This window comes from Mugil cephalus, chromosome 21 (assembly GCF_022458985.1).
Source record: "Mugil cephalus isolate CIBA_MC_2020 chromosome 21, CIBA_Mcephalus_1.1, whole genome shotgun sequence".
Classification (NCBI taxonomy): Eukaryota; Metazoa; Chordata; class Actinopteri; order Mugiliformes; family Mugilidae; genus Mugil; species Mugil cephalus.
Window position 1 is genome coordinate 2,873,289 of NC_061790.1, and position 27,816 is coordinate 2,901,104.

A 27,816-nucleotide genomic window follows, 5' to 3' on the forward strand; every position below is an offset into this window, starting at 1 on the left:
AGCTGAGTGCAACACAAATAAGACATTATTTGCACAATACATTTGATGCATATTATTGCTTTATGATAAATATTCTATTATATTGTATAAATGCAGTACAGTAAGTGCAAGAAGTTATTTTATTTTACTTATTTCATGCATTTCTCAGCCTAAATGATTCAGTATTTAATTATTTTAACTATTTTTTGATTTAAACTCATATTTTATCTTTAGTCTATAAACTGTGTCGATATATTGTTTTGTTGTCCTTCATTTATTCATTTAATTCCGCATAATTTCTCTATTTGAGAGCAATTAAATTTGCCTTAAAATGCGCTAAATCAACAGTTGTAATTAACGGGGAAAGAAAATCCTCCCCATTTGTTGCAGATGTATCACTTGTTGACCCCTTCGTCCATCAAAATGGACCAATCAGAAAACACCGTCACTTCCAAATATGGTAATGCACACACTCGGGTCCGCCCCTCTTTGTCGGTTGGGCCAATGAGAAGCCGCCGAGCGTCGGGGGGGTACGAGCTAACTAAGAAAGGGGCGGAGGGGGAGACAGAGATACGGGAGAACAGAAGGTAGACGCTGGCCTCTTCATCCCCAATGATTTAATCATGTGAGGGCGTAAAGAAGCGCCTTTTATCGCCATGAAGTCGGATTTTATGAAGAGGTAGCCGACACCGAGGCGCCGTGTGGGCTGCGGACGAGGGAAGAAATGCACAGAAGAGGTAATTTCTCCCCCCGGATTGAGGTGATGGGAGGCAACGGCCCCCGCAGTGTTATTTAGCTAGCAACAGTACTAGAACGTCCGGTTGAGGCTTTCAAAATAAATAAAGAGCTCATCTGGGGATTAATTTGTAACGTTCATTTTTAAATCTTTACTGTTACTATTACGTCACGGTTCACTTTAAATCCTCGCACGCGAATAGATTGTACCTTTGCGAGTTTCGTTTAACGGTTGACGGCGCGTACTTTTTTTTAATAAACGTAACGTGCACAAAAAGGGGGGGTGCTTTTATTTTGAAGGCGGAACCAAGTGTAACATTTTAACCCCAACGGCTGTTAGCATTTGCTAGCTTGACACGCGGAAAAAAAAAGGGACGAAGTTACAAAGCCTCGGACCCAAAACAAGACTTCACAACGCCGCCTTGTTATGAATGGGACCCACCTCTTTTCACACGAGGTTATTCGACTCGAAGGCTCTTTTAGACGGGAAAGGCTGCGGAATATGTGGAATTGAAACCCCGGTGGAGATAATAACGGTTGGCTTAATAACGGTTGGAATATTTCAACGGATGCACCCAAAGGAAAATATCTCATAAAATGTCTGTTTTCCGACTCGTTGGTGAGTTTTAAAGTCATCTTCAGGTTTGTAATATACATTTAATTAAGTGTTTTGTTAAAAGAAACTATCATGTAGTGTTATTATTTAAAAAAATGTGTTTTTTGTGAGTTTAGACTCGTATTTTATGTCTATACATTGTTGTTTTTTGTGAACTTATTGTAGGATTTGTGTGACATAATTTGGTGCTACATTGTTTTTTATTTTTAGTCAAGCTGTGAAGTCTTCATACTCAACTTGTAGCACTTTCGTTCCTCTTCCTAATTATAAAAGACACAGATCTTTGGTTGCACTAACTCAATGGGACGTACCTAGAAAAACTCATCTGTACCTGTTGTTATGAACGGGTCAACCTTTTCTCACACAGGGTTATTCCACTCAAATGCCCCTTTAAACGGGAAAGTCTTGGGTTTGTGTGAAACTGAAACGCTGGTGGAGACGTTTGGCTTGGATTAATAATGGCTGGAATATTTCAACGGATAAACCCAAAGGAAAAAGAGCTCACATCCATATAAACTTGTCTGTTTCCCGACTCATGAGACATTGCAGCGTATATTTGATTTGGTATTTTGTTAAAATAAACTAGCATATATTCATCTGTAGGTCTCAGTTTTGGTGTTATTATTTAAAAAAATGCATTTGTTTTACAGATGAACTACTGTGCTGCTTTTAGTATGTTTAAAATGTGTTTTCTTGTTAGTTTACACTAGTATTTCTTGTCCATACATAGTTTTCTTTTAGAGTAATTCAAAGGGGGTCAAGTGGTGCTACATGGGAGAGGATTGTGTCTGGCTTTAGGGTTTTTAGTTTTATATACTCAATTTGTTACACTTTCATTCCTCTAAATAGAACTAGAAAGGACACAGATCTTCTTTGGTTGCACCGACTCAATTGGAAGTACCCTAGAAAAACGCAAGTGTATCTGGAGGTTGATTCCAATTCATTTCTTATTAAATGATCAGATCGAAGCCTGATCCTTTGTAGCTATTTATTTTAGATCTTCTTCCGTTTGAATGGCGGTTGCTTCAGAGCTGCAGAAAAGAAAGCCAAGAAGAAGACACTTTCTTCTTCTTCTCTTGTAGTGGTGATCGGCTAGCATCAAACCCAAAGAAGAATGTGAGTCAGGATGATTTGACTGCACATGTCTGCCGTGTAGAAGTATGTGGAGTTTTTAGTGAGGTGGTGATTGGAGGTCGTCATTCAGTGCCACCAGAATAAGTCCACTTGGGACACTGAATACTGCGTTCAGAAAAGGGTTGTGGCGTTGGAGGACCAGAACATTTCTGGAGTAGAGAACACAAGGTACGAGCTCCTCTCTCCACACTACATTAACTCTGACAGAAAGATTTACTGGAGTGAATCCAGGCGCACGGTGCACACGTGATCTACAAGGAATCTCCGGGGGAAGACGTTGAATTTATTTAAACTTGAATTGGAGCTAGGATCGGTGGATACTGAGTAATAAAACCTGTTAATGTAGTTTTTGCTGTGCACTAGCTTTCAATGGTCTTTTAAGCCTATTTTATGATCCCTTTTGGCTTTGTCACCCGGTACCAGGTTAGCCGCTGACGATCAAGATGTCCTGTCCAGCGCTGGATAAGAAGAAGCAGCTCTTCTAGCTGGAGGAGGATTTCCTGAGCCTGGGATCGATGACCGGGCCGAACTCCCCGAGCCGGACCGGCACGTCCCCGGCCAAGCTGAGCCGACACGGCCGGTCCAAGAGCAGCAGCTCGCACTGCCTCCTCCGCTGCAGCGCCCAGGACGAGCCGCCCGCCTCTCCGCCCAACAACAGCTCCCGGTCGCCGGGGGAGGAGGAGGAGAAGGACGGGGGGGTTCTCTTCTACGTGAACCGCGCAGGTTTCCCCATCGAGGGCGTCACCTGGGAGAGGATGTGGTCCCACGTGGCCGCCGTGCACCCCGAGGGCCAGGAGATGGTGGACAGGATACGAAACGCTGCGTATCTCCCCAAGGTAAGCCAGCGGAGACTGCTCCACCCTCCACCCTCCACCCTCCACCCTCCACCCCTCAGCTGGAGAAATACTTGCAGAAGTTTTGCCAGTATGACTCAATGTGGGGGAAGCTGAGAAATATAACCTTAAATATTAACTGCGTTCATGGGAGTAAATAGTAGAATGATTTTCCAGTGTTCAGACATGTACACTGAAGGAGACAGAGTCTGAAAACCTATAAAATATCCTGGAAAGGAACTACAGAGCCAACAAAACACTGGACATCGAGACTCAGTGAGAAACGATTATTGTTCAGTTATTAAATTCCATTTCAGGAGTTTAGAAACACTGTGTTGATGTAAGAACATGAGAAAATAGTTGTATAGTTGTACGTGTGTGTTCTCATGACGGCACAACAGGTTTCCCTCTTCCTGCAACATTAATGAGGAACCCAAATGTCAAAGCTCTTTCAGGTAACTGCAGAGATGAAGATAAGACATGAACAAACTTGACTGTGTTTGAGATGTTTTATAGAACAGAAGTGTTTACAGACGCTTTGGTTCATTTAACACTGACAAGAAATCCACTTTTTAATTTCTGAGTAACTTATATCGAAGCAACTGCAACCAGCACATTTGTTTTCCTGCGTAAAAATGAATAAAATGATTAAACTCGTTGTTAAATGTAGTGATCGTTGCGGCTGTGTTCATCCGTGTGTTTCAGTCTCAGATCTGGAATATTTCCACCTCTCGTCTTTGTGATTTTCTGTGTGTAACGTGAGTGCAGGCATCAGATGATGTGTGTGCGTTCACAGTTACATGGCTTGGGTGTTGGTGTCAACCTGTTTTTTTACACTCTAGTTCTGTTAACACATGTACACACACGCACACGAGTGCATCACGTTGCCACGACACCGAGTGTTTTAGGTCCCTGTCCAGAGACGTTTATTCTGATGTTTTTAGGTTTTACCACAGCGTGTGTGACTCTGCGTCAGGCCTGACTCACGTGGCTCGGCTGCAGCGCAGAGATGTTGCATTTCTGCTTTTTAAGGCTCTTCCTTAACACGTTTAATGTCAAAAACTCAAATACAGTGTGAGCATTCTGCTGATCCTCGTCGCTGGCTAAAGTTTCACTGCATCAGTGTTTCAGGAACTGCAGTTATCCGCTGTCTGTAATTAAAGGAAGACAAAAGCCCATGGACGTCCATGTTTTTTGGTTTTGAGTCGACATTTAGTGCCTGTGGCTGAGTTGGTCCCTCAGTGTTGGACTAGTTGGACTTTTGTCACCAGCTTCTCAGCAGGTTGGACATGTTGAATTATGTTGGTTCATCTGAACATTCAAATCCTTTACCAACAACATGATCGTGTATTATAAATAAATAAATACATTAGACCGTGTGTAGCTTATACTGTTTCCTCCTTTGAATGACAAATATAGACTAGCGCCCCCTGCTGGCAGGACGAAGGTGCAGAACATATCTATCAGCTGACCGTTGGCTGTAGGCTTAACGGTGTGACACCGGTTTGGTGTGTTCATACTTTTATATAGGTTTTGTAGTTAACAAATTCACTGTGACATGCTTTTCATGCATGTTTTTAAAACAGTAGCAACAGTAGTAATAGTGGAGTAGAAAGTTGTACTGCTGGCTGGTACAAACAACCCGTGCTCGTAATTTTCATCTTTGTCCGTTGTTTGTGAGGCCCGTCAGAACTGATTCTCCTCATGGTTTCCCGTCAGCGCTCTGGATGAATGCCGGTTGTGTTTGAGGAGGAGGAGGAGGAGGAGGAGGAGGAGGAGGAGGAGGAGGAGGGAATCTGGTCGTGGTTTAGCTCGTCTAATTGGCCATGTGGTCATTAGTGACCTGGTTGGACGGCAGTGCCGAGCTCCCCCTGAACTCTGGTCTGGACAGAAGGATAGAACAGGTGGACCTGTGCACGCTTAACCAACGCACCAACGAAGAAGAAGCTGCACTCGTCTGTGTTCAACGCTTCAGATAATCAGCGCTTACTTATTACTGGAAAACCACAAAATATAAAAAACATCAGAGCTGATTCAGACACTTGTCAACATTAGGACTCTTCTTCATGGTATCTAATAAATGAGTTCTGCTCAGGGTTCATGCAGAGGGGGACCCTGTAGACCACTTTGACCTGGGGACGTTTCCTTGATCTCGTCTCATTCTGCCTGAATGAAAACCACATGGATCAGGGGCGCAGTTTCAAATGTTATTTTCCAATTCATTCCCAGTTCAAGTTTGACCTCAATTCTGCTTTCACGGCATCATGTTGCTAAACGCTTGCACCTGAAGTGTCAGTCAGTTTACGCTGCAGCGTCGTTGATATGAAACCTGACTCTGCTGTTTGTGTGTGAAGTGTAAAGGCAGGTGGTTACCACAGAAACAGCTGCTGATACACTGACCCACATGGGTTAACTGTGCCTGTAGGCGGGGGGGAGGAGGAGGAGGGGGGAGGAGGAGGGGGGAGGAGAAGGGCTGTGGCATGGAAACTGAAGGAAAGTTAACTGTCATTTATCAGACTGTAGCAGGAAAGTACAGCAGCAGTGAGAGACATGGACGGACATGAGACACGTAGAAGAGGACTGTTAGTTGATGGTTGGTCCTGGGAGAGAAAACAAAGAGTAAACATGTTTCATTGTCAGAGTCCTTGTTGCCGTTCTCCGTGCCCTCATTAATAGAATAAAAGTCTTGGCAGCGCCAACAAATAATCCCTCTAATACAATCTGGGTGCTGGATAATCTCTGGATGCCAACTGGACGACCTCAAGGGCTTCACATGGAAAACAAAACTGGCCAGGACTCTGCTGGGCAGCTGTACCAGAAGCACATCTTTAACTCCACCAGCGGATTCAAGGCCTCTGAAATGTGTATGATTATAAGTTGAAAGGAGCTACAAACACAGGGCGGTGCGTTCATCATTCAATGGAGATTTCAGTCTGTTAGTAATCGTTTCTGTTGCTCAGCTTTCTCCTGCCTGGATGATGTGATTTGTGTCCGTAGATCCACTGTAGGTGCACACGTGGAGTTAAATGTGACGATGGCATTAACAGATTATATTCAAACCGGACGTATTCTCAGTGACATTTAGAAAAAAAAACTCAACAAGAGAACGACATTAAAATCCCACAGGTGACAGATGGCCCGGGATGATTTCATGTTCCTGCTGCAGATTAGTGCACTTCTTAGCTCGTATCCCACTGGCTGCTGGGTCATTTAAATAGAAACGGCGTCTCTGCCGTGTCTTTTTTTTTTTTAGATACAAGCCGTGGTTAAGAACCTGTCTGGACTGAAGTAGTAGAAGTCTTCAGAAAGAGGCTGTCACCACTTTTCACTCAACTAATTAAAAAAGATGATTGAAAGAGAGAGGAAGTCTTGTCCTGAGATGAAATGACTGATTTCTCTGCAGGTTCTGTGCACACGTTTTAAAACACACAGGCTTTCATTAGGATGTCCTGCTCCCTCCAAACAGATCCTCCGTGCTTCATTTTTAATGCACGCAGAAGCTGTAGGTTTGCACTTTCTTCTATTTATTATTGGAATTACTCTAATGTCAAAGCTGAGTAAGTGTGTATTTAAAAAGGTGACGCACAAAGTAAAATCCTGCTGTTAACTTTGATTACAGCTGCTTCTGTCTGCGTTGCTACTTGGAGCGTACGTCCTTTAAATGCTCCTTTCTTATTACTGACACATCCTACATCCCCCACCTCCTCTAAACAATACACAAAGCAGGAAGAAGACGAGGGGTTGACAGGAAAGACAAAAACCAGGGAACTATGAAGAAGTGGAGAAGGAAGAAAGACGGGATTACAGAGTTTAGGAGGAGAACAGGAAGGAGAACATGAAGGAGAACAGGAAGGAGATGGTGGAGGTAACATCAGCTCCTCTGTAGCAGAGAGGAGAGGATGATGAAGGAGAGATCACCACCATCTCACCCAGCAGAAAGCAGCTTTACAGCGTGTGTGTGTGTGTGTGTTTGTGTGTCAGCTGATGCAGTGTTGCGCTTTAGTGAGGATTTCACTACATAACAGATTATGTGGCAGTTAAAACCTGCTATTTACTGGTCTCAGCCGGCTGGCAGACTGGTTCACGGGCGCTGGTGACTTTGGCTCGGCCTCATTAGTAGAGGCTGACGTCACTTCACCACAAAATATAATGGTCAAATGTGTCAGGAAATACAGTGAGAGCAGGGAAAATGTGGATCATCAGATCAAATTAAGGAGAATGGGACTCAACAATGATCCATATGAACTAGTAAATGACAAATGGTCCATGAACATTGACATGTGGCCAGAAATCAGTTCTTCTGATACTTATATGGACCCGATATCAACACCAGGAAACAGCTTTACCCCTTTATTTGGAAAAGTAGATTAGCCTCAGTTTCAGTTAGTTTGACTTTTATTTATTTCCTTTCAAATATGATGAATGTAGCTAAATAAAAAGTGCTAATGCTAAGAGCTTTACTGAGAAGTAACAATATTCATTTCACAGATTAGACCCTATAAAAGTCTCTGATTCAGACTAATGCTGCTAATCTCCGTGATCATGCCCCTCACATACCCTCCTCTGGAGAGTGGCCAGTGGGCTGCTTGTGTTCTTGTTGTTTTTCCTCCTTACACACCTGCTGCTCTGTAATTTAACCTGACAGAGAAAAGTACTCAGACAACTCACGTAGCACCAGAAGCTATTTGTTTAGTTCAGTAATAAAAAAGTACTTTATAAGAGCAGCTGGTACAGTTAGATAGAAGTGAGGTTGTCACTATGGTTGTGTTTAACAGCACCAGTATCTGCATCACTAGTGTTGCACAACGACATTAATCCACGTGTGAGAAACATCCAAAACACAACGGAAGCTACAGCTGCGAGAGCAGCAGCGGTTTGATACGTCGACCTCAGCGCCTCTGCCTGTTTACGTGTCAGCCAGTCAGTGTTTATCTGCCACTTTCACTTTTCTTTTGTGTTCACTTGTGTGTCGGTGGGTAGATAGAGACAGAGAAGCTGCAGCACTCAGGGCTCTGCCTCTGTGTCTTTGTCGTCCTCACGCCTCCTTCACGCTGTACATAAATAGTGAAACACAGGAAATGCCACAGGAAATGATAGGGCTGGTGCTACGGTTCACCCTTCCTGCAGACACACACACACACACACACACACACAGGAAGTGTTGTTTGTGTTCCACTCTGAGTCACTCTCCTCTGGTGTGGTCGTGTGTGAATCCACAGCTGTGACCGCTGTTTCCTCTTTCACACGAGTCTCGCTGAGGTGAAATTCTCATTTTCACGGTATGTCTCTTCAGTGTGAGTGTGTGTGTGTGTGTGTGTGTGTGTGTGTTGAGGTTGCGGTAAATCCCACTACAGAACCACACAAGCTCCACATTCTTGGTTAGAGGCTGCTCGTGTGTCGTGTTATCTCTGTGTCGTATCATTTCCTACGGCTCTGCGCTGTCAGCCATCACATCAGAGGACGCTGCTCTCTCTTCGCTCCTCACCACTAACAGCAGCAGCACAAAGCTGTTGTGTTACTGTTGTGTTAGTGGCCTGTCATGTGAATGTTTGCAGGTCTATAAAGTCTGTTATTATTTATTGGGCACAGATATTTAGTCTGGGAATTTCATTCTGCAGTGACTCCAGTAGGAACTCATTACTGAGTCCATTAGACAGAAGAGTAACAGTCACACATGTCACCTGAGCTTTAATTCACAACAAAACGTGTGCTATCAAATAAATTAGATGTTTACATTCTGCTACTTACGTCTGTTGCCAAAGATTTTTTCACTGTGGAACGTAAGAAAGATTTAACAGCAATCAGAGCCTCAGTCGAGAAGCGCTCGTCACATAATTCATTGCAGTGAATTATCTCTCCACACTACATTAACTTTAACAGAAAGATTTAATGGACTGAATCCAGGCGACTCTGGGAGAAGACAAGGAAGATAAGGAAAGACTTAAGGGATGTACAGAGCTTTAGAGCATTTAAACGCTCCTTATAAGAAAATCAGAAGGATTCTGATGAGAGTTGAATATGGCTCAGTTCTTCCAGGACTTCAACATCTCTCTCCTCTTCCACATGACCTTTGCTTGAATGGATTCTTTGCTAAACAGAGATGAGCTTCCAGCGAGGTTTAACAATAAGCCGCCATGTTTCCGTCTTTGTCTGTGTGGCTGTGGAGTCCTGGGAGCCAGATGCATTTATTCTCCGTGGTTTGGAAGCAGTGACCTACTGACTCGTACCACGGCTGCTCTCGCTTACACGGTCCGAGCCCTCAGCTCTAAATGAACACTCTCTAATGTGAGGGAAGAGCAGCCAGGTTTTTTTTTTTTTTTTTTTTTTTTCCCAGCATGAGCTGTAATGAGTCACGGGAACTTGGGAATGCAGATTTTTTAGAGATACTGGAAGGTTAGTTTAGAGGCCTGAGTGTTACCACATGTTGATTTGCTGGAAAGTGCTCATTCTCTCCCCGTCTCTTCTCCTTCCAGCACTCCGTCCCCTCCATTCCCACCTTCAAACCGGCCATGTCGGTGCCCGACTGGCTGGTGGCCATCCAGAACTACATGAAGGCTCTGCAGTATCCTTTAACGCACACGTCTTACGGCAAAGGCTCCTCCTGTTTCACTGATTATGATCATTCTCACGCCTGGAATGGTCATGATCAGTGGGGGCTGGTGGGTGGGCTAACAAATGCATGACACCATTTAAATAGTTAACACACGAGCAAAGGAACATCACCGACAGGATTTTTTGAACTTCTCACCTTTTACTGAATGAAAATATTTAGCAGTTTGAACCTGAGATAGTAGAATACTAGACAACTATTCCCCTTTACACCAAATTAGCTGCATGTTCACTTCAGTAGCTTCAGCCTTTTTAACACCTCAACAGAGGTTTCATGCACAAGCACCACGTAAAAAAGTCCAACATGTATATGTAGCTTTAGCTTGGTTGTCCTGTGTGGTACCTGGTGTCAGTAACTGTGCTACCACTGATGCGCTGGGTCCATGTTTTCAGATTTTGTCCGATGAATGTTCCAAATTCCTAATTCCTTGTCGAGTCCATGCTGTAACTCCTCCAAACACAAAACAGAAAAGTGAATTCTTGGCTACGCTGGCCGTTAGCCGGTGATTCCTTTCAAGCCAAGAAACACTAAATTTACGATTTTATAGTTTGTCATGTGAGTTATTATTATTCCAGTCTCTTAACTTCCAACTTTTCCTCCAAAGACACTGAGGAAAATGGATTAGAAATGAAGTAATGCGCCTGGTTCATGCTAACGCTGCTACAGCCGAGCTTCTCCTTCCTCCTCCTGATGACCAGCGGCCTGAGGCCTGACTGGATTTAGGCCAAATGACCAGTGAATGACGGGGGCGTGGCATGACACCTGTCAATCACTGACATGAATAAAGAAAGAAAGAAGCAGAAAAGCGTTGCTCCTTGATGCACCTCTCAGATACAACCACACAGGAACCCAGTTCTTTGAAATCAAGAAGAGTCGTCCACTGTGTGGGTGAGTGAAACCACCTGATCTGATAACACATGTTAACACCACGGTCCAGTGACCACGGTTTAAACGCTTCCGACTGATTATTTTAACTCCTTAATGTTTGTTTTTAATGTCCCCTTTTAGTTTTATGTTCATTTCATCTTATGACTTACATTACAAAACTATGTGCATTAATAAAACACGTCTGCTTCCAGACAACAACAACAGATCACGTAAAAGAGGCGAAGTTACCGAGGTCATGATCAGCATCAGGCTTCAGCCAAGTCTCATCATTTATAGCTAATTGTTTTAGTTCTGCCATAAAGTAAATCAGTTAAACTCAATCCTGTTTTACTAGCGTTTGGCTACCGTCCGCATCTACTAACTTTAATCTGGGAAATGAAGTTAGTCAGACAGAAAATTTTAAATTGTGCAGTGTGGATGTTTGGAGAGGTGGTCAAAAAAAGATAAGAAAAGACATTAGGAAGCTACAGGGACCAACTTTAGGACGTTTGACATCAGATGGGACGATGCTGAATATTTAAAGATCGATATCAGATCGAGGGGCATAAAAACTAGATGAGGACATGTGTGTCACAACCTGGTTATTCCCACTAATCAGATTAGTTTGTGAACGTTTCCTCATCAGTTCACAGAACAGATGAGATGGAATGAAAAAGAAAAAGGTCCTCAGGCTGTATTTGTTTTAGATGCACACAGTACTTCACCTGTAATTCAGTTAATCAAACCTCATAATAAAACACTGAAGCATTTCTGAGGTTTGCAGTGATGCTGTTTCTTCATGTCTGTATGAACTGAACAGTTATTTTTTAAGCTGAAGGAAATGAGACGTTCTTTTCTCTTTTCTCCTGCTCACCCAACTCTTCATCCTCCTTCCTTTCTCCTCCATTCCCCTCCTCCCCCTCCTCCTCCTCCCCCTCCAGGTTAATGGAGACAGCGAGAGAGATGATCAGGGAGTCTTTGCCAATCAAATGCCTGGAAGCCGTCATCTTGGGAATGTATCCTTCTCCTGCTGAAGCTGAGGGCCGAGAGGTTATTTTCTTATCGATGGGTGAAATCAATGAGACATGTTGTTCTCATGCCCTAATGTCACCCCCCCCCCACCACCACCACCACCACCACCACCACCACCGCCATCGCCTCCTTTTCCAGCTCTAACCGTGTTGCTTGGCAACAAGCCTGCTTCAAAGTTGGACCCCCCCCCAACGCTCACACTCATCAGCTTAGTGTCTTCTGACAGAGCAGCAGTTTTTACAAAAGCTTCAGCGTTTCATTTTAAGAAAACCTGCACTTTTTCTTTTATTTCTATGTTAAAATGTGATTTAATCTCATTATTGCTGTGGCTTGAATACAAACATCCATTGGTCAAACCAGTGCACGGCCAGTATTATTTTAACTAGTGTTGGAGGACGTCGACCAAAAATTACATCTGGACATTTTTTTGTTGAAAGGCAGCGTGAATTATATATCAATATCTTTCCTGGACAGTTCTAAGTTATTATCACACTGCTGGACATTTATCTGAAAAAAATCTGTACAAATACATTTTATCATATCATAAAATAATGAAACTACACTATTTAAGTAAAATAAAATAAATAAAGGAGTGTTTATTCCCTGTGATAACAATATTCACAGGCAGCTCGGCAACTCTCCAATATGAAAACTAATTTAATTTGACATCTAGTATAAAAATATATTTATCTATCCTGATTGAATTTGAACATAATAAAATAATAGTTCCATTTTAAAGAACAAACCTTTAGAGTGCGGTGTAAGTGGTGCTGGGGAGGGTTTGGTCTGACAGTTCTTGGTCCAGTTTCACATGTGCTACTTTCAGTGTCCTTTCTCTGGGGCTGTCAGGGCCACAGCTGACAGTGACTCTAATTCAGGCTGGCTTTAGTCAACAGATGAAAGGAGGCACGGCGGAGGGAAACGGAGACATTTCCATAGAAAAATAAAATCAGGCCGACGGAAAGAAGGGACGTGAGAGCCAGAGGGACGTCCAATAAAGACGAAACAGAGGTCACGACGAGGTCATCTACAAGTGTGGCTGCGTTTCCCTTAAACGAACTCACTGTGACATTCAAATGAGCCGGGGATCGTACATGGCGCCTCTTCAGTGGCCTGAGGTCACCCAAACCCCGAGAAAAGAAAAGAAAGCAGGCCCCAGCGAGAATTGAACTCGCGACCCCTGGTTTACAAGACCAGTGCTCTAACCACTGAGCTATGAGGCCTCACCTGTGCTGTGTGCCGATGACCCCTCCTTTATATGACTCAACACGAGCCCTACAGACGTCTGCTGTACTGGACACACCCTCAGCTATTGTTAGCATAATGTGATACTGGCCTAACCTGTTGACTCTCTCCATTCAATCTGCTCTGGGATCTGATTGGATCCTTTTTACAGCAGCAACAAATATTAACCTTCAAAACATCCCAATTTATTTGATTTGATTTGCACATATGACTGATGGTCGTAGGTTAGAACGAGTGAGTCTGAGCAGGAGAAGAGACAGAAAAATGGATGGACAGTAGCCTGTGGTGGTGGGAGCTGTCTGTCTCTTTTAGTCTGGTTCTCCGTTCTCTATGTAGTGGTACCAGCTCTGTGGCCGCTGGACGCGTTTCGTTGAATTAACCATCCCTCACTGGTGTTTTTGCAGAGTCAGGCAAAAGTTCAGAGAAGGTTCCGTCAGCAGAATAACTAGAGCTCTCAGTTAAGTGACAAGACGCGTCAGAGAAAACGAGGTAATCTATACATACAGCGTTTAACTTGCACGATGTTTACGTGCACTGTTATTTTCTGTTGCCTCAAAGCTGGAAGCGCCCTGTTTATTATGTAAAATATCCTCATAGGCTTTAAAACTGTGCTTCGTTTACGCCGAAACCAATATTCCTAGTTCAGTCCGTGACTGTAAGCCTCTTACTGAGGTGTCCATATACTTTTGGTCATATTTTATAGCTGCTACTGAGTAGATTCAGAACCTGGAGTTTGGCTAAGAGGAAGATTATGGAAAGCACACGACATCAAGCAGAAAGAGGATTTCATTCCTTTCTCCAGCATATTTTCTTATCTACAATCTTGACGCTTTGCTATTGAGGGAGGAATGAGTGGAGTGAGAAGCCCGGGGAGGGGAGGGGGGTGATATGAGCTATGAGGCTGGAATAAATAGTGACAGAGAGAGAGTTTGGAAATCCACTGGATTAGCTCTGCATTATACTCACAGATGAGTGTTCCTCACTTACCTCAGCGTTTAACGGTGAAATGATTTAGTTTAACGTCATTAAATGGAGATGTTGAAGTCCCAGCCTCAGCCACAGAGAGACGATGGTGTCACATGTCCAGTGGACCGGGAACGACAGCTGGAACTGGAGATCAGCTTCAAGCCCAAACAGAAACATTCACCAGGTCAACATGTTAACTAGAAGACGACTTATTGTTTTACAAGGAAATGCAAAAAAAAAAGGATTAGAAAGACGAGATATTGTGCAACTTCAGCTGCTTCCAAAAATGAAATGACCAAACTCAAACAACGTTATTAGCTTGTGGCCACATTTCACTATGTGTTTACCGCTCAGGGGGCGTGGCCCCGGGAGGAAGTGACATCAATCCATGTCCTCTATAGGAGGGTGGAAGGAACGATGTTGAAATTAAAATAATTCTAAAATAATTGTGTTAGTGAGAATACGACTCGGGTTCAGTTAATGAGCGTGATGTGAGAGTTTACCTGCTGACACCAGTGATCGTGGCACTTAGAAGTGTTTTATTTAGTTTTTAACTCTAAATATATGTTTTTGGCAGTCAAAGAAAAGGGTGACTAAGGTAATCTAAAGGTCCAAACTTTAAAAAGCCTTCATTAAAAGTGGCTAAAACACTGTGACTGTATTTTAACTTTTACAGTCTATTAGCCAATAAAGGGTTTTTATAATTTGGACCTGAAGACTACCTTAGTCACCCTTTTCTTTGCCTTTTTTTTTAACTTATCCAAAAAAAGAAGCACTCCTTTTTCTTATATATTTTTGTAGGACTTTTTCAAGGTGAACGTAATAAATGTGACTGTCAGTCTACTGCAGCTAGAGATTATAGATTATAGAGGACCCTGCTGTCACATCGAGTCACCCAGGATGCTTCTGACTGTGGACGGTCGGTGGATTCCTCCTCCCTGTTCAGGTCTGCTTTAACTCTAACACCATGAAGACTCACGGTGTGTTAGTGTGATCTGTGGTCTGGTTGTCTGGATGAACGCGTGGCTGAAGGCCCACAGAGGCCGTCCAGGTCTGTGTGTGTTTGTGAGTTGGATGTGTGCTGCGCTGGAATGTGAACGTAAAGATCTGCAGCAGAGGGGAGGTCAAAGTTGATGTCTCTCAGTGAGTCAGTAGATGATCCAGACACAGACTCATCGTCTCCCTTCGGCTTCTGATGAGAGCAGATAAATCACAAACACTCAACCCACACCAGTCAGTCTGAGACTCATTGTTTCCACTGTGGCATTTTCATAGCGCTGGTCTTCAGAGAGTCGGACTGAATCTAATTCACAAGCCTCTGATGTGACGCGTCCAAACAAATCCACTCTCACTTTGGCCGCCTGGTGTGCGCTCTGATGTGGTTTGTTTTTCAGCCTCGTAGTCTGGATTGTTTCACCCAGCGGAGTGTGAAACACGTACACAAACCTGATCCCTCCTTAACCGAAGCCGAGCAGCTACCTGACCAACGGCCTGACGTCTCTGGAGCGTTTCCCCATCAGCTTTAAGACCCAGTTCTCGGGCCACTGCTTCCACCACGTCGTTCTGGGCGTCTACTGCAACGGCCGCTACGGGTCGCTGGGCATGAGCCGCCGCCAGGACCTGATGGACAAGCCGCTGACGCACCGCACGCTGGGAGAGCTGGTGGCCGAGTTCGAGAGCTCCTACAAGAGATACCAGCACACTCTGAAGAAGGTGAGAGGGGACGGGAAGGTTTGGGGGGAGGGAGGGACGGGGAGAACGCGGCGGGACGTAACCGGCGTATCCTCGGTCTTCTCCCAGGTGAAGATCGGCCTGTACGTGCCTCACGACCCCCACGTCTTCCAGCCAATCGAGTGGAAGCATTTGGTGCTGAACGTGGCCCGGCTCGGTGCTCAGGAAATGAGGAAGGAGTTGGAGAAACACGGCCGGGACATGAGGATGAAGGTACGTGCACCCATCAGCCGCAACATTATGACCAGTGACAAGAGAGCTGAATAACGTCGACCACCCTGGTCTTCATTCATGTGGCTGTTACCTGGTTTGTTCAAAAATAAGTTGAACAAACAAGTTCATCCATGAGCTTTAAAGTAGTTTTTTTAAATCCGTTAAAGGTCGCGGTCTTTCAGTTACTGTAACTCACAGAGGTTTGAGATATTGACACAATTCAAAGTGCGGCTGAACGCTGGGAAGTTGTGCTGTTGTCTGGACATGACATTTCAAGGCTATAACTAACTTTGTTTTTACCAACAAACCGAGTCTCCCTGCACTCGTCAGCAACGGTGCATCATCGTTACCGTAATGACAGATTTTTCTCCACAAAGTGCAACTTCCCAGTGTTCAGCTACACTTTGAATTATGCCCATCAGTGAGTTACGGTAATTCAGATACCTACGTTTTTTTTTAGGTTTTTTTTATGAAGGTTAATAGAAAGTAAATGCGTCCTGGAACAGGAGTAGAGAACTGGCAGCTGAAGAAAACCCAGATTACTCGGACGATAAAAAGCGAACATCACGTGGTGAATATGGACCTTTAGTAACAACACACAGTCACACAAAAGCTTATCAGCCAAAATGTCACATAAACATCCAACTTCTTAGTTCTTCTCGGTTTCCCTAGAAAAGAACAGACTTCTCTGAAAACAAGACAGATGTGACCTGTGTGAACTAAACGCAGTGAGAGAAACAGGATGTGATCAACACAGATAAGTTTTACTCAGCGACCACAACGTCTCTGCTTCTGCTTCCACACGTTCACTGTTTATTTTACCAGCTTTTATGAGCCTCAGCGCTGATGTGGCTGCTTTTTATCTTCAGTCTCAGTTTAGACTTCAGGTTGAAGTTTTAACAGCACGTTAAACTCACAAATACACACACATTTCGTTTTAAATCTGAACAAGAGAAACACCTTTGTTATATTTTTCCAGACTATGAGACAGAGACGTGGTTTCCTTTGGGCTGAACGTGGAATCTACACTGTCAGGAATTATTTAGGGCATGATGGGGAAGGAAGGAATGTGTGTGTGTGTGTGTGTGTGTGTGTGTGTGTGTGTGTGTGTGTGTGTGTGTGTGTGTGTGTGTGGGTTAAATGTTTTACGATACCTTCAGGTTTTTATTTGTGATTTTCTGCTGGTTTCCCACGTGTTTTCTTTTTGAATATTTCTGCAGCATTTTTAATCCCTTCATTGCAAAGTAGGTGTGAGTCTGTGTGAGTCCGTGTGAGTGTGTGTGAGTCCGTGTGAGTGTGTGTGAGTCCGTGTGAGTGTGTGTGAGTCCGTGTGAGTGTGTTGCCGTGGTGGTACAGTATATGTGTGTCAGCAAGATATGTAGGTCAGTGAGTTTGCAGCTGTCACACAAATACCATCACACACGTGAAAACACAGGACACACGCGGGACAGTCGAGTCCAGACTTAGATATAATCTCTGCTGAGAATGTGGCGTCATTAGAGAGAAGCTTCAGTGTGTTTGTGTTGTTTTAGGACCCGGGTTCATATTAAGTTCATTAAGATCACGGTTATTAGTGGTGGAAAGAAACACAGCGGTGAACAGCAGTGAGTTTGGAATGTGAAGAACTCACTTCAGAACGGTCATGATGTTAAAAATACAGCCAATTAGTTTGTGTTTGAGAACGTGTGTGTGCAGATAAATGAAAGCAGCTCACAGGACAAGTACGAAGCTAAAAGCTACATGGAAATCTCAACTTTAAATAAAGAATTACACAACACATTCAGGATGTTTGTTGTCATATACACTGTACAAATACAGCGACTTAAACCAAACAATGAAATTCTGACTCTGCAAGTCTCCCCTGTTATAAATATTAATTAAAAAGGAAGAAATATAAACATTTAATTACGTCACGTTTGCAGAATAAATTCAGTTTGTGAAAGCTGAGATGTTGTGCTTCACAGCCAATATGGCGTCATTACAGTTATATTATAACATACAGTAAACTGGAAATAACCACTAGATATTGAAAGTTTTTGGTATTGTGAAAAAAAAATGGGCAAAAGTTCTACTCACAGGACATAATCTGACCTTTTAATAGTTAAAATAAGCAAAAAAAAAACTTCTGTTCAAATAAATAAGTATTTTGAGATATTTTTAGGCCGAGGTGTTGAAAGAATTAAATTAAAAGCTGAAAACCTGAGTGTGATAAAAAGCCTTTAGCTGCCGACACTCACAGATACACAGATCTTGTGAAGAGGTTGTGTAGCTGGTGTGTATCGGCCCTGGGCTGATCCAGTATCTGTTGGAGGCACATGACAGACGGGACCAGCTGTGGGATGTGAGTCACTTCCTGGTCTGTGGAAGTCCAGGAAGTCCTGTTGTTTTCTTCTCCCGCTGAGATATTAACGATGGCTCGGAGCCGCTCCTGAACGCCTCATGTCTGGCTTTAAAGTGGATCGTCTGCACGGCTCATCTGGCACGGCACGGCACGGCACGGCACGGCACGGCACGGCACGGCACGGCACGGCACGGCACAGCGTGGCACGGCATGGCACGGCATGGCACGGCATGGCACGGCACGCTTTTAAGAGACAAAAAAAAGTCGCACACACGCTGCCTTGTTTAGGAACTTCAGTGATTCTTTTTAAGAGTGAAGCAGCGTGTTACTAGTCCTGTTCTAAAGAATCTCTCCTTCAGTCAGTTTTATGTCATCATCAGAATTTGCCGCCTTTGACTCAGAGGAATCGTGACTAGAATTTAAACATCATCATATGAAACATAATAGGCTCTATGCACACATCACTCCCGCCTCGGGCAGAACGACGGTCGGACATTTATGGTCAAACGAGAAAAACGAAGAAAACATTAGCAGTTTTCACATGACATGAAGGTTTTTTTTCCTTCAATGAACAGATTTCATTAACAGTATACACAACAAATCACAGCAAATCACAACAAATCACAGCAAATCACAACAAATCACAGTCACACAACTCAAGCATATCAATACGTCACACCACCTATTATATTAATATAATATAATATATCTCTATCTCCAGCTCAGGTTGGAGGTTCGACCAGGTCTGCGTGTAGAAAATGCGACTACAGACTCGAGAGCTGTGTTTCACTTTTGTTTTTTTTTCTGATTAGCGAACAACAACAGTGTAGATTGGATTTTGCAAGTAGTGAACAACAACAGATTTGTTTTTCTGATTAACGAACAACAACAAGGACAGTTTTGATTAGGTTTTCCGAGTAGTGATCGTTCAGTCTATGTAGTCATCTGTGGTGACAGGAAATACGTCATCATCTCTTGACTACACATCCATCTGTTGTCTGTTATCTTCTAGTGGGTCATTAAAGGCAGGAAACATTCATTCTCACATGCACAAAGAGCCAGGTTAGAACCCACAACCTTCCCTCTGTGAGGTAGCAGAGACCACGGTGTTGCTCTGGTCTTTACCCTGATTCTCTGTGTTCTCCAGAGTCTCTGGCCCTGAACCTGGTCCATCAGAGACCGTTAAATGTTAAACCGAGACGATGAGCTTCTTTCATCACATGGTTTCCGACCTCTAAAGATAGTGACTGATGTGCTGCTTCGTGTTTTCTCCTTTTGTTAGATCCTAAAATCATCCAGCGCCCAGTCGCCAATCAAAGAGCGGAGCCGGGGGAAATCCTTGTCACCGCGGCGACGGCAGAGCAGCCCCCAGCGACGCTTCACACAGCGCAGAGACAAATCGTAAGTTTCCCCTTCAGCCTCAGGGAGGGAAACTCTGAGCGGGTCACACGTGGCAACACACACAACTACACAAAGTTTCCCTCAAGTTTAAAATGATGCTGAGCTTGTGACTCATCAGATAACCTGCCACGCTTCACCAGCAAATGTCCTGCAGAGTCCCAGACTGCAACAAGCAGCTATTATACAAATAATAATAATAGATCCAGTGGTTTCCACTTCTTCTTTGAGAAGTGCACATTTTCCTGTTTGACCTGGCAACAACAAATACTGTTTTCTGATTGGCTGATTGGTCGCTGATTGAAGCAGAGCATCCTGCCTCCGCCTCGTCTGTTTATAGATTATTAATCTCTTTTAAAGTTCATGTGTGGTGTGTGTTATCGTTTTTGGTGTGAGAACTCTGTAGTTCGTTTCACTTGTTCAACATAACAGTGATGTGGTGATGTTGTCGAGGTCAGAGAGCGGCAGGACTCTCGCCTGTTTGAACAGTTATTTTTAGTTTGAGTTCAACTCACTGCGTTTGAAGGATTTCCACATGTGTGACGCTCAGGCTGAGATTTTCTGATGTGTTCAACGCAGAGACAGGTGTTTAGTGTGTGTAGTGTTGTAGAGCTCAACAAAGCACCAGAACCACACACACACACACACACACACACACACACACACACACACACACACACACACACACACACACAGGTGACACTGAGGACTGTGTGTCTCAGCATTATCAGCAGAGCAGCCCCTTGTTCTTTTCAGCTGACGTTAGACAATGTGATGTGTGTGTGTGTGTGTGTGTGTGTGTCTGCACCATCAACACACTCATCAGCTGATGCTGCTGGTTAATCCTTCAACAAAACTCCTACAGACGGTTTCCATGAATCAGATTTAAAGCTGCCCTACCTGACCTACAAGAACTTTGAATTTGAAATCGCTTTTTAATGTCAGAAGAAAAATAATAAAATATGTGAAAAATAAATAAATATAAAATAAATAAATATTAAATAAAAATATTTAAACAAACTTCCGAAGATCAGATTCAACTATCTACCAAAAAAATAAGTTTAAAACTCTTTGAATCCAGGTCGTTCAGTGGCTTTTAAAAACACGGTGACTCAACACTTCAAGTTAGTAACAGGGAAACCTTGGCACACACACACACACACACACACACACACACACACACACACACACACGGGATGCTGAGTGTGTTTGTGTTGCCGTCAGCTGTGCAGCGAGATGTAACACAACCTGACTCTGACGACAGCTGCAGCCCAGCCGCCCTGCACAGTCACCACACACACACACACACACACACACACACACACACACACACACACACACACACACACGCACACACACACACACACACACACCCACGCACACGTTCCCGTGGTGACTGTGATGACCTTTCATATAAGACGCTCACTCACGCTCGCTGTGACTGTGTCTCATCTCGTCCTAAAATAATTCGCTCTGAGCTGCAGATACGTCCACATATTATCACTTTATTCAGTAGCATATGTGTTGTTGATTTGTTATTTTTAATGCAAGTTAAAGCCAAAATGAAAACGTAATGAAATGACCGTCTGGATCTTTAGTCTTGGACGTGTTGCAACCTCAGACCGTGTATAAATATAAATAAGGACGACAAGTCTCCACTTCCTCTCATTGGTCAAACGGATGCTGTTTTCTCTGGGATGTGGGCGGCGCCGTCGTGTAACTCTCTGAGAGTCTGATCAGTTTGGTCAGTCCACACTTCCTCCAGACTGACTTAGGTTTTAGTTAATAGAGGGTATGAATGGATGAACTCACTCACTGTTATGAAGGACACATCTCAGCTTATTCTCACTTCTCCAACATGTGAGGAGGCTTGAACACTTCTTGGAGTCATAAACGTTGCCTGACATTTCACAGCTGTTATAGTTTAGAGTGAATACATGGACTCATCCTGCACACAGTCCGTCCTCGCTCTCATCAGCACTTTATTAAATGAAATCCAGTCGTCTTCACTCCAGCCAAAGCTTTTCCTCTGTAGCGCTGACAGATTCTCCTATCATCTTTATTTCCCAGGTTCAAACCCCTGCGACGTCCAGCAGTGTTTCTGTCGGTGCTATTTATCTGCTGTTGAAGCGTCTTTAACCCAAACACTGAAACGTGGTCCCTGCCTGTTTATAGCATAAGGACACGAGCTGAACTCACGTTATAAAGGCTTGAAACAGCTTCACGCTGACACAGTCCAGCCCAGAATAAACAGAGCTGCATGTTAACACAGTCCAGACCCACAAGGAATCAGCTTCATCAAACACTTTGTTACTTTAACCGTCTCCAGACTCAGTTGTGTCATTAGAGCAGCAGCTAAATGATCAGGACCCAGCACAACATCACATCCCCACTTCAAACCACTCCACTGTGACGCTTCCAGAGCTATTACTGGTATCAGCCGACCACTCACACACTTAACAACATGTTGCCACATCAGAGCGCTGACTCCAGCAGACGCTGTAATAATGTGAGGGTTGCAAACAGCACCAACTACACACTGCTAAAGGATTATAACAACAACTTTATACGCCCAACGTTCAGCTAAATGTACCACGATCAGAGACGGGGGCAGAGATGCTGGATAAGGAAACGAAATCACATGAGTAGAAAGAGCAAGAAGAGAAGGGAAAGATGAGGGATGGAAAAGGGAGGTGGAAAAACATGTCAGCTCTAACGAGTAACACTTCTCCTTGATGTGTCAGAGAGAGTGGATTCAGTCTGACAGAGTTTTATTTTCCATCCGTTTCCTTTAAAGCTGCAGCCTAGAAAACTGGAGTTAATTAACTCAGTGTTCAGGATTTTCCCAGGAAACACGACAGAGACGCCTCAAATAATCTGAAAATCTCAAAGGTTCAAAAAAAATCTTCTGCTTTAATTAGATTTTTATAATATATCTGAGCTCACTTGTCTTTTATTTCCACCTCTTTCTAAATCGGCTTCAGTTTGTCAGACGTGAGGTATTGTTAGTATTTATAACAGGAAATCTTGTTTTTTTTATTCTTCTCTGGAGAAGATCCCACCAGGCCGCTCAAAGCGTTTGTGCTCTGGTGTATCAGCAGCATTTTGTGGTTACGTCACTAAAACACGTGTCAGCTGTGTTGTTGCTGTGGTGAAATGTATCAGGAAATACAGAAAAACCTGGAAAAATGTGGATTATCAGATCAAATTAAGGACAATTGGACTCAACAATGATCCATACGAACTAGTACAGATTTGGAAAAGTGGATTAGAACCAATTTCAGTTGGTTTTAAGTTTGACTGTAGCTAAATAAAAGATGCTAACGCTAAGAGTTTTGCTGCACAGCATAAATTAATATCATTAATTAATATCCCAGTTGTTTCTTCTAATGCAGCGAAACATTAACTTCTCTGTTCATTGGCAGATATCTGTAAAAATCTAAAATAAATCTCTGACTGCTTTTCAAATCGGGTTCAGTCAATCACACAACAGCTCTTCACCTTTTTTAAATTCATTTTAGACTTTGTTGTTCTGCTGAGTCCATGTGTCTGTGCTGCTTTCAGGCCAGCCTCGGTGGAGAGGAAGCCTCCAGAGCTCAGCACTCTCAGTGACGGCTACCAGATCCGCATCTGATTCCTCTCCTTCACCAACAAACGTCCTCAACGTCTTCACCCGCTCCTCGTTTCTCCCAGAGCCTCTACCGGACCACCAGCGTTTCAAAGACCGCTCACTGCAGCTACAGCAGCACAGACGAGGACGACGAGCACATGGACTTATGTGACAGGAGGAACTTTCTAGTAGCCGAGACTCTGATTTCTGGTTTGTTTAGTAGCAACGTGTCCTTGAAGCAAACTCACCATCACCGACACATGTTTTTTAAACATTTCAGTCATGTAGCTGAGCGACGCGACAGCTGCCAAAGTTCTATCACTTTTTTAACATTTCAAAGTATTTAAAGGTGCAGTCGTTAGGACGTAGATGAACCATATCAACGAGTTACTGTGGTTTCATTCCCTGAAAATGTGCCCTTCATATCGACACAGAGCAGCCACCAGCAGCTTTTCTTTCTCATTCAGAAAACAACTTCACCACTAGATGGCACCAGATCCAACACGCTGGACCTTTAAGTGTCCACACGCGTGAACAGGAAAACTAGATACGAATATTTGATTTAATCTTGTGGTTAAAGAGACGAATCGCCATTTTGGAAGAGACACAACAAATCAAATCAACAATTATAATCTACTCCTTTAGTTCCACTGCAGAAAGTTCAGGCTGCTTTGTCAGAGATGAGTGTGGTGATGATGACTTTACAGATTTGACAGTTTTTGTTGTCGTCTCTCCAACATGGCGGTGTTCATGAGTCTAAATGATCAAAGTCATGCTTTACTTTTCCAAAAACCTCACTCAACCGACCAAAGTTTAAATACGACGTCAGAGCAGAGCATCGATCACAGAGGACGGGTTTAGAATAAGAACCAGGGAAATAAAAAACGCAGTCGATAGAGGGGAGAAAAGAGGAGAGGACGGGCTGCAGATGAGAGGACGGACGCTGGAGCACTGCGGCAAAACTCCTTCCTTCCTCTCATCCCCTCTTCTCGTCTCCCTCTGCCCTCTGCCCACTTATAACAAGCACAGCTCGTTTCCTGACATTCTCTATGAACACAGGAGGAGTTTCCGTCCACATTAGTGAATTGATTGAGCCGGTTATTTACTGCGCGTGGTTGTGGATGGAGGCAGCTGTAGGTTCAGCCTCAGGACGTTTTTACGAGCGCTCCTCTCGTTAAACATGACCATCAGCGTTAAAACGTCCGCTATCAATCTGTTCAAGTGGGTCCCAGCCAGAGGAGTTTCCCTTCATTCACTCCCACTCAGCCCACCTGAACCTCACATGACTCAGCTCTGTAGTGACCAGATGTTCATGTGTGATCAGAGGAAATCCTTTCTTTCTTCTGTGAATGTTACTGTGAAACAAGGAGCGACTGAGTGAACGCTCCCTAACAAAAGCCTCATTGAAGACAGACAGAAAGACAGAGGGATGGAACAGTCAGTGCAGGTCAGCAGATTGGAAGCAGTCAGCACAGTGAGGTCAGGACCTTCAAGACATGTGGTCAGCAAAAAAAAAAACCTGGTGAAACCCAGAGGCCTTATCTAGGAGACGTTCACCCATTCAGCTGATTCTGTAACGCGTTCACGTCTCTGTTCAGTCTGTGATATTTTCTTGGTGAAGCAGGACAGTTCTCAGAGCGGCTCCGTGAAGCCGAGTGACCTGTAAGCGTCCTTCAGTGCTGCATGCACCACGTATCACAAGGATTGTCCAAAAATATCCAGTCAGCTTCATATCAGAGGCTTTTCTCCCGTCGAGGCCTTCGATGAATCTCAGCTCATTGGTTCTCAGAATATCACACATCAGTCCTCAGAGATGAACCTGATGCTCTGCTTCAGTCCTGCAAAGATCCAGTCAGAAACTCGACACCGATCTATAAACATCTACGCTCAGATTCTGACTCAAACCAGGGGATTCGTTGTAGTTTGTTTAGAACCATATATATCAGGTGTCAAACTGATTTTAGTTCAGGGGCCACATTCAGCCCAGTTTGATCTCAGTAACACAACAATGTCATTACTCATCACTGTCTGCTGTTCAGTCCTGGCTCTCAGATCAGACCCTCCACAGGCCGTATGTTTGACACCTGTGATACATATGATACAACTGCCTGTAGCAATGGACAATAGACTAATTATCCGAACGTTTAACTCGAGACGTTTCCTCTAAAACAATCAAAGCACGAAGATGATCTCATCTGATTCCAGCTGAAAGAAGCAGCTCAGAAACACAAACCACAACACGTCTGTTCCAGCTGCAGCGTTTATACTTTCACCTCCACAGAGATGATCCTGAACACCTGGAAAGTGTTGGGAGAATAACGCACTGTGTGATTCTTTTCTTCTTTTGGTCGTTTCATCATCATCAGGAGGTTCCGCTGTTTCTCCGCTTTCCTTTGAATGTGTCACAGTTCGCTGATTCGCTCACACAACAACTGGAAACGTTTCACCCCAGCTTTTTGTTTCCACGATGAGCTATGCACACGGCGCGTTACAGCAAAAAAAACATGAAACTGATATCCAAGTCTTCCACAGTTCAGATGATGGAGGAGGAAGGAGTCTGTGGTTCGAGCTTCACAAAAACACAGAGAATGACAAGTCAAACCAAACATCTGGAGCCGTCACTGAGGATCAGCAGCAGACTCACACCTGACACCGACTCTCTGGCGTCTGCTAACATACGGAACAAGCACAAAGCTGCTGTCACTTTTTCTGAGACAAACAAAGAAGTGATGCAATTTTCTTACCGAAGAAGAAACTTTTAGGACTCACCAACAACTCTTCACAGACACTGAAAAGCAACAGGGTTTAGACTCACGTGACCACGAAGACAAAAACACCCAAACATTCTGGGAATTTGACCCGACAACAGAGAAACTATGTGGCTGCTCCGCGGGAACATCACCATGTAGCAGCTGTTTGACACAGACTCAGACTCAATGTTTTCTGTTGCTTTCACTTTGAGTTGATTGTATTCTGTGATTTTGAATGAAGAATCATTTGTTTAAAAGAAAAAAAAAAGAGAAGAGCTCTTCTGATTGTAGCAGGAGTTCTTTTCGAAGGCCTTTCATTTATTTCCAAGTGCTGATGAGATGATTCTAAACTTACTGCACTGCTGGTTCCTCTTCAGTCTGTGCTTCTGGAGACGTAATCAGTAAAAAACAAGAAAAAAAGAACAAAAAGAAGCTGAATTTATTTCATTCAGCGTCCATTTTCCTCTTTTTCCTGGACTCTGATCCATCTCTAACTACCTGGTGTCAATTTAAATGTGTCCACACGCGTCCTCAGCCAGCACTGCAGATCTGATCTCAGTTTGTGTGTAAATAAGCAGCAGCGCCCCCATGTGGTCAGTAGAATATTGTATCAGCTGCTGTCTCTAATGGATCTCTACCTACCACTGGACCAGAACCAGGACCACATGGGTGGTGACATGATCCAGATTTAGGAACCAGATGGAAAAACTCACCTGAAATCACAAACATTTAGTCCTGATTCATTTATTTATCTCCAGCCTGTTAGTGACTGAACTACCAGACCCCTCCTCTAAATATGACCTGAGATCAGATCGCTGTGTAAACTGGACCAGGATGGGTTAGAGTTAGAGAGCTCAACACACTGCAACACAAAGTAACACACGTTAGTGATGTCGTCAATCTGCTGATGAGTTGATAAGAAGTGTCACTTTATGAGGTCCCTGGAAACGTTTCATCCTTGGATCACGTTTTATCTTTTCTTCTTTCTCTTCAGTAGCATTGAGCTCCCTCTTGTTCTCTAGCTCCTGATCATATCTGACAACTATTTAACTCTGAAAACTGACCCGAATGAAGATCAACGTGTCCAGTTTAGTATTTAAAGACTCTTCCAGTGCCTCGGCCGTATGTGTTCAATCCGTCAGTGGTGACTCTGGATGAGCTGCGACAAAAACTCGTCCTCAACACGTTCACGTCAAGTATCTCCTTCTTTTATTTTATTTAAATGCTCTGAAATGTTTTGTTTTCTCGTCACGAACATTAAGAGCAGATTTATCTTTTCTTTGTGTGATGAAGAAGTAAAGGGTCAAACGTCCCGAGTCCGTCCTGACCCGAGTGAAGCGACGTGGTTTTTTATCGTGTGGAGATCGACAGTAGGAGAAAATGTAATTATTACTATTATTATTGTTGTTATTGTAACTCTCCTACTGCTCAATGTTTTTATCAACCACTGTAGCAGCATGTGTTCTTTTAATAAATAATCTATGTTTTTAACGTCCTCGTCCGTCGTCCATGGGAACGATAGCAGCGACTCATCAGTTTATTTCAGGTTTCTGGTGAATAAACAGTGGCAGCGTTGTGGGTCTGAAAGGAGGAGCTGAGGAAGGAGCTGTGTCCGTCCTGCTGCCTGATAAAATAATCTGCTTACGTTCTGCTGCAGATGTGAGCTGGTTCCCCACAAACACGGAGGCAGCAGATTTCCAGAAATAATCCCCCTGGTTTCTCATACGTCTGTGCAGCAGAGGTTCAAAGCCTTCAT

At 43.7% G+C, this 27,816-nt stretch overlaps 1 protein-coding gene and 1 non-coding gene across 5 annotated transcripts; one reads left to right on the plus strand and one right to left on the minus strand.

The window, feature by feature from the left end:
• Positions 1 to 511: 511 nt before the first annotated feature.
• vash2 (vasohibin 2) lies at positions 512 to 27,551 on the plus strand. 4 transcript variants are annotated; one of them, XM_047574129.1, is made up of 9 exons: positions 512 to 716; positions 2,888 to 3,300; positions 9,771 to 9,859; positions 10,739 to 10,795; positions 11,716 to 11,790; positions 15,493 to 15,730; positions 15,818 to 15,961; positions 19,585 to 19,703; positions 23,265 to 27,551. In XM_047574129.1, the coding sequence occupies exons 2-9, from the start codon at positions 2,980 to 2,982 to the stop codon at positions 23,332 to 23,334; spliced, it is 1,113 nt and encodes a 370-aa protein (XP_047430085.1). In that variant the 5' UTR covers positions 512 to 716; positions 2,888 to 2,979; the 3' UTR covers positions 23,335 to 27,551. The 4 variants fall into 4 exon arrangements, with proteins under 4 accessions (XP_047430085.1, XP_047430087.1, XP_047430086.1 ...); XM_047574131.1 differs by lacking the exon at positions 512 to 716 and adding an exon at positions 1,000 to 1,356; XM_047574130.1 differs by lacking the exon at positions 512 to 716 and adding an exon at positions 1,000 to 1,333.
• On the minus strand, positions 12,957 to 13,029 carry trnat-ugu. The gene has a single exon. It is a non-coding gene; the product is annotated as a tRNA-Thr (tRNA).
• Positions 27,552 to 27,816: the final 265 nt, after the last annotated feature.